The sequence below is a fragment of the Vipera ursinii genome (assembly GCF_947247035.1).
Source record: "Vipera ursinii genome assembly, chromosome: 2".
Taxonomy (NCBI): domain Eukaryota; kingdom Metazoa; phylum Chordata; class Lepidosauria; order Squamata; family Viperidae; genus Vipera; species Vipera ursinii.
The window spans coordinates 250,107,556-250,118,689 of record NC_139513.1 but is presented as its reverse complement, the minus strand read 5'-3'; the positions used below and the strand labels follow the sequence as shown (position 1 = coordinate 250,118,689).

The 11,134-nt window shown below is 32.6% G+C and overlaps 1 protein-coding gene across 7 annotated transcripts in view; it reads left to right on the top strand.

Moving 5' to 3' along the window:
- PAM (peptidylglycine alpha-amidating monooxygenase) overlaps positions 1-11,134 on the top strand; it is a 159,304-nt gene that overhangs the window by 92,262 nt on the left and 55,908 nt on the right. For all 7 annotated transcript variants that reach the window (XM_083354552.1, XM_083354550.1, XM_083354549.1 and 4 more), the window contains 6 exons: positions 1,308-1,393; positions 2,070-2,153; positions 5,757-5,805; positions 6,372-6,439; positions 8,266-8,346; positions 9,858-9,934. In XM_083354552.1, coding sequence (XP_083210678.1) covers positions 1,308-1,393; positions 2,070-2,153; positions 5,757-5,805; positions 6,372-6,439; positions 8,266-8,346; positions 9,858-9,934 — 445 coding nt within the window. The remainder of the gene's footprint in view (positions 1-1,307; positions 1,394-2,069; positions 2,154-5,756; positions 5,806-6,371; positions 6,440-8,265; positions 8,347-9,857; positions 9,935-11,134) is intronic.

Genomic DNA, 11,134 nt, shown 5'->3' with positions numbered 1-11,134 from the left:
AGTCATTTGTACCTTAAATTTAGAACTCTAGAACTTATTCAGTGATCCTTTAGTTTGAATTCTTGGCTACCATGGTATTCTCAAACTTCAAACGATCAATATATATTTCTATCCTAAGTATATACATATCAACTGACGTAAATACATTTTCAAAGCTTTCATTGCATTCCTACCTAGTACTAGTCTATGGCGTAATCCTTGACTGTTGCACAAGGCAGTCTTCAAAAACAGAAGCTATCAGTATAAATTTTAATTCTGGTTGCTTTACCTGTTCTCACTGATTTGGTTTTTTGTACCTTAAATGTTAGTGCCGTTTTCCACAGCATACCCTGACTTTCATTAGTAAACATCCCAGATTATTTGTACTTTCAGCTATCAGAGTAAAGTTATTAGCATTGTTCAGGTTATTGATCAGTTGGGTCAGCTAAATTATCACACAGTTCATGACAGATACATGAACCAGTCTTTTTTTTCTTTCTCTTATTGAATTCCTTACTGCTACCAATATTATAGTATCTTAATATTTAAATATAAACAAGAGACACATATAACTGTGACTGAGAAGTATGACTTATTGATTGATTGGGGTGGGTCAATATGATATAGCAGCTAGGGGATCTGTTTGGAAAGATTCCAGTTCTTATCCATTTCCTGGGACAATCTTATATCAGGTTCTGCCTTTTTATCTTACCCTACTTCAGAAGTTGCTTCAAAGGATAGAGCTATATAGACTGTATTAAATATTATGGTGGAACGGAAGACTACACATATAATAAATAAAATATACCACATTCAGGACATGTTGCTGCTGCTGCTGACAATGATGACAACAAAAATGCTTTAATACCTTGAAAAGGATTTTAAATGAATCTAGGTTGTAAAACATGTCATGACACAGAAGCATTTTTTTAAAATGAAGCCTAATTACGGGTTCGAGTCCCACCAGGCTCAAGGTTGACTCAGCCTTCCATCCTTCCGAGGTAGGTAAAATGAGGACCCAGATTGTTGGGGGCAATTAAGCTGACTTTGTATTAATGCCGCTTGGGGGCCCCCGAAAGCCCTAATAAGCAGGCATATACATAGAATGAAGGCTACTGCTAAGCTTGTAAGCCGCCCTGAGTCTTCGGAGAAGGGCGGGATATAAATGGAATTAAATAAATAAATAAATAAATAAATAAATAAATAAATAAATAAATAAATAATTATAGAAGCAGCTTTTCCAATGACATGTGAAATGAGAGATCTGAGATTGGGGGAACACAAGTTAAAAGAGATTCTATGTTTGTGTTTGTGTTTGCTTTTTCTAGGAATTGCGATGGAGAAACATGTATGGACACAAGTGATATTTTATATGCTTGGGCAAGAAATGCACCACCAACAAGATTACCAAAAGGTATGAGATCTTTTGTAATATAGCATTCTACACAAGATATAATAATAGGAAAAGCAATTTATGTTACATTACTGCACTAATTTCGGTATTACTCTGATAGTAGTGAATATTTTTACTTAGACAATTAGGCTTTCAGAGAATCATATTGCTCACTTAGCAATTTACTATAAAAAGGGGTGTTTGGGGATTTTTTCCACCTTTTTTTACTTTTAATGTACAGCTGAATGCATTATGTAGTACATCTTCCTGCTAATTTTTTTCTTTTAACTACAATTGCCAATATCGTTTATGGTTAATAAATTTGAAAAATTAGTAAATCCATTTGGCTTGCAGCAGGATATGTCAAAAAGGTTTTCAAAATCTTGTGTTATAACAGTAACTTTTCATATTTTCACATTATAAAACAAATACAAATAAATAAATAAATCATATATGAACTAGGATATCTCACTATTTCTAGTTGATTTTTGTTCTTCTTAAGATTGAGACAATACAGAACTATCAAGCAGAACTATCTGTTGCAGAATTTATTTTCCTTGAAGGACATACTTTAAGCTTCTTCAGAGAATATAGGTGCAAAATGTTGCTTTGTATCTTAAATCTTTAAAATAACATGCTCCTTTAAGGATATGCTTGAGTATGATTATGTGAGTTTCACCTTTTCTTCCTCCTCAAGGTGTTGGGTTTAAAGTTGGAGGAGAAACAGGGAGCAAATATTTTGTTCTCCAAGTCCATTATGGGGATATTGGTGCATTCAAAGGTATGTAAAATCTTTACTTTTGCTGTTATGAGTAAGATAAATAAAGGAATTAATTTGTCACTGAAGTTCCATCAGTAATGAAGTCATAAATGTGCCTACTTTAGGATGGCAAAGCTTCCTTTATTAAATTTAGAATAAATCTATCAATAGTCTAATACACTAGATTTCCAAAATTACTTTGGTTTCACAATGGAACTTTTATAACTGGTGATGTTACAGTTTCTGTCTTGCACATCTCTCTGCATAATTAAAAATACAACAAGACTCAGTTTTGAGTGCTAATTAACATGGCCTCCTCTGATATCTATAAACACATAATCCTTGAGGATTTCCATTGAAGCTCTTGAGCTTCTTCCTGCTATCCTCTTCCACATTGAGATTTGGGCAGGAGAGATAGCAAGAATATCTTCTTGGAACTGGGGCAGGACAGAATGGATCCATTTCATGTTAGACTTGGTAAATTTAAGTAACATTTTTTAAAAAGAAAGATAAAATTTAAGTACTCATTACAGTGCTTTTATTTTTTCAACCTGTTAACTAGTCTTCTGAAATCATGATGGTAGACTAATTAAATTGAATAAAATCAAATTGATGTTAAATTAATAAATGTTTATGTTTATTCACTATATTTCTATTAGACTCTTTGAATCTTATTTCAGTTTTACAAATATTATAGACCATTTTGGTAGTTCGTTCATGTAAATCTCATAGTTGGAACAGCATGCCGTTGCAACACATTCCAGTAATGATTGTATCTTGTGTCTGTGGGTTTAATTTTTAGCAAGTGAAAATGGATTCAAATTTATAAATGCCAAAGGCCTCTGCTTGATAATAGCAGCAAATTAGTAATTCGTAGTCACTGTTAGTTCAGCTGAAATTAATTTTAACTGCACTTAGATAATATTTTGTAGATTACTTATCTCTCTCTCCCCCCTTTCAATTCTCTTTAAGGCTAAATTGCATTGAGGAGTTTATAGTAGAGTCTTTATTGTTCTTTTCAACATGTTCTCTGATCCATGTAATTAAACCTAGTTAACATACATGTGATTTTCTTCTTCCAAAATAATCTGATTATTTTTTTCTGTTCATTTTGATGTTTATATTTTATTCTGTTTTTAAAAGCTCCAATTTGTTTATAGTAAAAATACATTCCAATGAAGAGCTTATAAAGGACTGGAAAAATTAGTTTTAATTTCCACTCTCAGTACATTTTTGCCAGAAATGATCTTGATTATTCCTAAAAAAAATTAGGCAATGTTGAAATTGTTATTGTTTGAATGAGAAACAGCTAGGAACTTCTAGGCTAGACTAAAAAAAATAACCATTTTGATATTATTGCCAGGAAAATTACAGTCATCATGGGACATTACCTCAATATTTCCAGCTGTTTAATTTAACAAAGTTTGTGAAACAGTCATCATGGGACATCACCTCAATATTTCCAGCTGTTTAATTTAACAAAGTTTGTTATGCACAAGACACTATTTCTTTATTCAGGGGCAGGTCTTCATAAGATTCATTAGGTCTTCGTCATAAGCTACATTGGCAAAACTGCAAAACAAGATCAAAATCTATTGTATTCTTTATCATAAGTATTAACTTAATTAAAAAGTTAGTTTTGCTTTAAATGGCCATTTCCTATTTAGATATATAGACTCTTTCCTAATCTTTGAAATGTGCATTTATAAATATATCTTAGATGTGTATCTACAAGCATTCCTGCACATGCCTTCATACATTATGTAGCAAGAGATGACATTTAAGATAAACTTTTAAGTAAACATTTTTATCATTTTCTTATTTGTGACTACATTTGCCCTGTATTTTTGTCTAGTTTAGAATAGTCAGTAACAAACGATTTTATTAACATTGGGTACATTTATCACTATTTCCATGTGTAATATTTCACAAATAAGTTAGGAGTGGAAAATTGCTTTCTATTTTTTCTGGGCTTTTTAAAAAACATAACCATGGTACAATAAGTGGGTTTTAGGATTTTTTAGTTTTATAAGCCTTTAATGTATCGTTTGAATGGCAGTTACCATTTATTTTTTTTAGTTTTTCAAAGAATCAGGAGCTGATACTCCTATCACAATGGATTTTGCTATAGAGAGTCTGCAGTTCAGAAGTGCTTTTAAATCCACAGTAGTAAGCATAGATTCTTCTTTGATCTCTGTTGGAAACGCTGCCTAGAGAATCAGCTTGAAAGAAATCTGCTTCCGAGAGTAGGTTGAATACATTTTCCACTCATTGCCATAGGGCAAATAGAAGCTAATAATTCACTTGTTCTAATAGAATATATTGTTGCTGTCTAACTGAAATGCAAAAATCAAAGGAATTATCCTAGACTGAGAGGCAAATGGGGACCAACGTATGCTCTATAAGGCTCATTATGTTCAGGCAACCCGTATAGCATATGTAGTACTTGCCAAGAAAGGAAATTTTATGATCTTGTTTTTTCCAAGACAAAATTGGTTAGACATTGCCGTTTTGAAAATAGAGGCATAGGAACTAAAAAAAATGGTACATATGTTGAAATTCTGTTAGAATATTTATATATCATATTATTTAATATAGGAATGTGTTATCTGCAAAAATAAAAAAACTGTTACGCAAAGCTGACGATTTTATTTTGCATTAGTACAGCAGGCAATTTTTTTGAAGTAGGGAAGCTATATGGATTTAGAGGTAGCAATTATTTCCCTGGGTTTTTGACTTGTGATGTTAGTTTATTCACATATTGTTTTTATTTACTACAGATGAAAATGTGATAATGGTGGCTTGTGAATTCTGCAATCTTGTAATTTTGGGAAAAGTAAATTTCAGAAAATAGCAATAACGTATGATTTTTTTTACCTCCTTAGAAATCTCCCACAATGTTGTTTTATAACTACTGTGTTTATTTTGAATTTATTTAATGAATTAAGAACTGAAATATATGAATGTTTGTTATAAGACCATTTAATCTAGAGAAAATGCATGTATAACATTCCCTATTCTAGTGCTGTTTCTATTTCTCATACCTTTTGCCCTTTCTGGATCAACAATGCCTGACCAGATCTAGAAAAACAATCCAGTTCTTTGCTTGGCTAAAGATAATAAATTGCTCTTGGCAAATTATAATCAGTCAATGGTACATCTCTGACTTAGTAAAATGAAACTAAATGCTTCACAGGATTGTTTTAGGATGAAATAAGAAAAGTTATAATGTGATCTGCATTTTCTAAAAGGAATTCTAATTTCCCATATCTCTGTAATGATCTTCCTTTCTCATGTGCTTTTCTAAGCTTTTCTCTAACTAGTTAACTGTTTATGTTCTAGGTATTTAAAGTATTTTCTCTAAAAAAATATTGTCTCCTAAAGCAATCCGCATGTTTAAAAGATGAGGAGAAATACCAAAAGTTTATAGTTTAAAAAGACAAGAAGCCCTAAGTAGGGACTAAAAAAAAGATTCTTTCGTCCTCTCCTTTGGACTTCTTGTCTTTTTAGACTATAAACATTTGTTCTTCATATTTGATATTTCTAAAAAGCAATTATCTAGTCATCTATTCAATACTAACAAGAAAAATATTATGCTTAAGCTCCATTTTAATATTTTTGCAGATAAACACAAAGACTGTTCTGGAGTGACTTTACATCTGACTAATCAAAAGTAAATATCTTTCATGTAGTTTCTTAAATATTTTCTCCAATTCTTTTGCAAGGATTAATATGTGCTTTAACAAAATAAAATTCTAGTGATAGTTCAGGTACATCCTGTAACAAGACAGATTATTTAATGAATACATTCTTCAAAGTGACTTGATAATATAATACTAAAATTGTAGAAAGGCAATTTTGAGTAAAGTATATTTGTTGTCTTTTCCATCTTGAAAAATAAATGTTTGACTTTTAATATGTAACCAAAGTAAATATTCTTTGGAAAGGATTACCAACTACTACTTTTTTATCTTTAGCTTTCAGTGAAAAAAGTTTATTTAGCACAAATCTAGTTTTACTACTCATTGCTGCTTGATTATGAATTGTTCTTTAATCCCAGTTTCTTTAATGATATAACGTGGCCAAATAGCTGTTTTCTTTTAAAATAAACAGCCATCCATCCAGATTAGGTAGATTCAGTTAAAGTTGCTTTGTTATTAGTAGAGCAAAAATATATTAAGTCATAAATCAGGGCAATATATGTAAATTTGATACAGGTTTCTTCTTTTTCTTTTAAAGACAGCCTCTGATTGCTGGCATGTATCTTATGATGTCCGTGGATACTGTTATACCACCTGGAGAAAAAGGTGAATAAATACGTCCACCCAGTGTCCCTCAGTCTTTGCAATCTTTTCATTTGAAACAGTGTAACACTTACTGGTGTGGACTTTTTGTACTAAAAGCTTTATTAGAAGAATATTAGAATTAGTTATGATACTAGTTTCTTTGATTATCATATCAGAACATGAACATTGCAATTTAAGAAAAAAAGTATCAAATTGTGATAATTACTGACATCTAAATGCATTTTATTATTATTACATAGGGACTACAGGGTTGTAAAACGGAAAAAAATATTCCTTTAATCCGAGGGTCTTCAAACTTGGCCCTTTTATGACTTGTGGACTTCAACTCCCAGAATTCCTCAGCCAGCGTGCCTGGCTGAGGAATTCTGGGAGTTGAAGTCCTTAAGTCATGAAAGGGCCAAGTTTGAAGATCCCTGCTTTAATCGGTACTTTTTCCAATTTTCATGTTTTTTTTTAATGATGGGAATATGTATACATAAGCACGCACTTGCAATCAAACATAAAGGGAGTTGCATTACTAAAATTCTAACGTTTTAGGTATTTATTTTAGTTTTAAGTCATCATATTCATTCTCTCTGACTTTCCATACACACATATACACAGAAATTAGTGAGCCTCGAAAGTATTTCTGCATACATGGCCTGGGTCCGGGATATCTGAGGGAACACCTGCTGCCGGCATCAAGCGCCCTTCGCCCAGTGCGCTCCCACAGGGAGGGTCTGCTCAGGGTCCCGCCGGTAAGAGATTGCCGGCGGGTGACACCCAGGGATAGGGCCTTCTTGGTGGGAGCGCCTGCCCTCTGGAACCAGCTGCCGGTGGAACTGAGAACTGCCCCCGACCTCCGATCATTCCGCCCGGGCCTGAAGATCTGGCTCTTCGAGCTCTCGGGCCCAGACTGAAGAGAAATTTTTAATTGGGGTTCTTTTTAATTGAGTACAGGGTCAATTTAATATTTTTTAATTTGGTTCTTAACTTTTATATGTTGGATTTTTAATTCCCTGTAAACCGCCCTGAGTCCTCAGGGAATAGGGCAGTATATAAATGTAACTAAATAAATAATAAATAAATAAATAATGAAGGAACAAATCATACAGTGTACAATGTACTATCATTAATTTCTCTTAATTATTATCCAAGTTTCACAATAGACTATAGCTTCCAGTTAATATGGCTCAGCTTCAGGGTTCTCTTGTCTCATTGGTTGCAAGCAAAAGACTGAAGATTTTCACTTCCATGGTTAAGTACCCTTATCATAGACCCCATATTTGAAACTATACTTAATATTTACAGTGAGTTTCTGAATCAATTCAGTTTCATAGATTTTAGACTTCTGTCCCTTATTCTGGGTGTTTCCAGATTTGTTGAACTCTCCAGCCTCTCTCCCATTCCTACTCCACATTTCCTAATCTTGGACTCATATTTCTAAAATACTGAGGGTTTTTAAACCTCAAAACAGCTTACTTTGCTAAGAAATATCTGTTTAACATTATCTGCAAACAGAATCCTCCCTAACCCAAACCCGCTGATATAATTCCATGTACTTGTGGATTGATTGAATGACTCTGTATGTTAAGAACAGTATTATGCATATGAATATATGAATACATGTTTCTTCAGTTAATCAAGCACTATAGCCATTAATGGCAATGCGTGAATGAAACACCTTGCAAAGATATTTGTGTATATATGCAAGAAAATTTTCTGCCCACAGCCCTGCTGGTACTAGTATATTGCCAACTATTTCATTTAACTTTGCAACCATAGTTCTCATTGTCTTCAACATGTAAGCATAATTTTTAATGTTCTTCATATCTGTTTTCTAACAGTGGTTAATGCAGATATTGCGTGCCATTACAAAATGTATCCGATGCATCCATTTGCTTATAGAGTGCACACCCATCACTTAGGTAAGTCTTTACATTAATTGATAATTTTCTTTCCTTAGTAGTTTAGGCCTAATTCTTATACCCACTTTTGGACATCCTGATTGAGATAGTAATACCTACTGAATGTTATGAGATGGAATTGGATTATTATTATTAACTGTAATGTAAATTATTCTATAATATCTACACTACACACACACACACACACACACACACACACACACACACGGACATACACACATAGTGTATTGTACATGTATATTAATTTTACTTAAAACTGAAGAATGTTAGGGCAGGAATTCTCTTAAATACATCTGCTAACTATCTGGTCCAGATTGATAGATTTTCATATTACTTAGTATACAGTTTCCATATCTGGGCCGCAGAAATCCAGATAAACACTAAATAACAGTAAAGTGATATGAGTGCCCACATTTAATGACTAAACATTCAGTGGTTATTCAAATTTTTGATGATGTTTAAGAAGTGCTACTTATAGTCAATCATTAAAGCTCCAGCTGTTGTGCACCCCTGTGGTTTTGTGATTATGAGTTAGGCACTTGATAACCAGACGGGATCTATGACTGTCACTGCATTCCACAATCACATGACCATAATTTGGGGTCTTCTCTGCCAACTTTCTGCTAGCGAAGTCAGTAGGGAAGCCAGTCCTGTTCACTGTCAGTTGTTAAGCGAAGTTTTCACTTAACAACTCACAGTGATTTGCTTAATAATGGTAACTAATGGGGATTGCCAGAACTGCCATCACTAAGATTTATGACCACACCACTTAATGATAGATATTTCACTCCCAATTACTGTCATTAAGTGAGGAGTAGCTGTGCAGAAAATCCTACTGGTTGTTTGGTTATTTGCACCAGATACCATTGTCCTAACTGAGGGAAGCTAACGATATATCAAGCCAAGTGAGATAGTACTTTATTAGAGTCAGCCACAAAAATCACTACATAATGAGTTCATTGTTTTGTTACACTTAAACTAACCCTCACTGGGCTGGTCCAGAATTTTTCCACGAATGCAGTTCTGCCAGTATAAGGTTTAGACAAATGGTACAAATGCCAATTTAACTCTTTTAGAATTTTTTACTGTGATTAGATGATTCAAAATATTGATAGTGCAGATTTTTTGAACACAGGTTGCCATACTCTGAAACAATTATAACATAAAAGTATAAACAACTACTATATAACTGATGTATAATAATACACTTTTTGTCCAATTAATTACATAGCTTTTTATAAGTTAATCTATTAAATGTTATCATATTATAAAATATTATGCACTGCAATATGAATATAAGTAGGTGGGGATGATCTGTGCATTTCTAAGGAGGAAAATGTAGAGAAAAAAAATCAGTGATCCAAACCTTTACCATTGTCATATGGTTTAAACGGTGAACTTGTGAAGTGTTTTTGTTATTTATGCATGCTTATTTTGCTAAACAGTGGTACCACACAAGGTTTAAGTCCATAAAATGTGTTAATTTACAAAATAAATAAATTTTGTTGCAGGAAAAGTAGTAAGTGGGTATCGAGTTAGAGATGGTCAATGGACGCCGATTGGCCACCAAAGTCCTCAACTGCCACAGGTATGTTTATTTGCATTTTAAAGCTATCTTGAGTTAATGTGCTTCACTGTGAAAGGATTACTCTGTTTTCTTAAAATTTAACGGACAGGTGAATAGTTAGAATATAAAAGTAAACAGGAAAATCGTCATGATAGAATGGTTAAAATGTTGGAAAAGGAATGGGGAAAATAAGGTTCTACACTCAGTTTTGAAAGGTCACTAGAAGACTTTGAAACAGCCCTCCTTTCTCAGCCCTTTTTTTTAAAAAAAAAGGTTTTATTAGATATTATAGGGTTAAGAAGAACATTTTAGAAGGCAGTGTGGTAATTGAGTTAAACAATATATCAGTAATACAATCATTAGTGAATATCTCAGGTTACACCATCAAATATTGCTTCTCAGTTTCCCTTGACATTTGCTATTTCATATTTATGCTAATAAATTTCTAATTATATCAAAATTCAGTAAAATTTCATTATCACATTTATAAATACATTTTTTTTCTTTTTGCTTATACATATCTTAATAGATCTCGATAGACAATCAATGTCCTGTTATAAAATTTTACCAATTTTCATTTTTAATTACAGTATTCCAATTTAACCTTTAATAACCATAGTATTTAATTTTCAGCTAACCTAAATTTTCTTTATCTCATTTCATAAAAATTCTAATATCTAAAATACACGTATTAAAACTTAAATATGTTCTTATTCTATTCCATAAACATTTCTACTTCCCATCCTAATAGATCACCGCCTTAATAATAGAGTATCTTTTATTAGTTCAGATCCATCATCTATATACACTGGGCTAATCAATAATTCAAACCTATTTTCTTATAGTTAATTTAAATTTCTCTTGTTAATCTAAACCTTTAATATTCAACCAATTAATCCCCTGTTTTTTTACTATTTTCTAACTATTTTAAATCTAGTACTCAAATTTCCTTTTATTTCAAAATCTCCCTTTAGCCCACTAACTGACAGTTTAGGATCCTCTCTAATAAATTAGGGGGCCCCAGTTTTTCAACCTAATTCTAGCTTTCTTCTTTTGCCAGCCAGGTTTCCATATCAGTGCTTTTAAATCATCAGATAGGTCTCTCTTCATTATTGTGTATATTATGTGGATTAAAGGAGACCATCTAGTTGCTACCGGTAATTTTCTAAGAGGTCTGGCCCATTTATAATCATTAAGTCGCTTTGATCTCCCAGGTCCCCA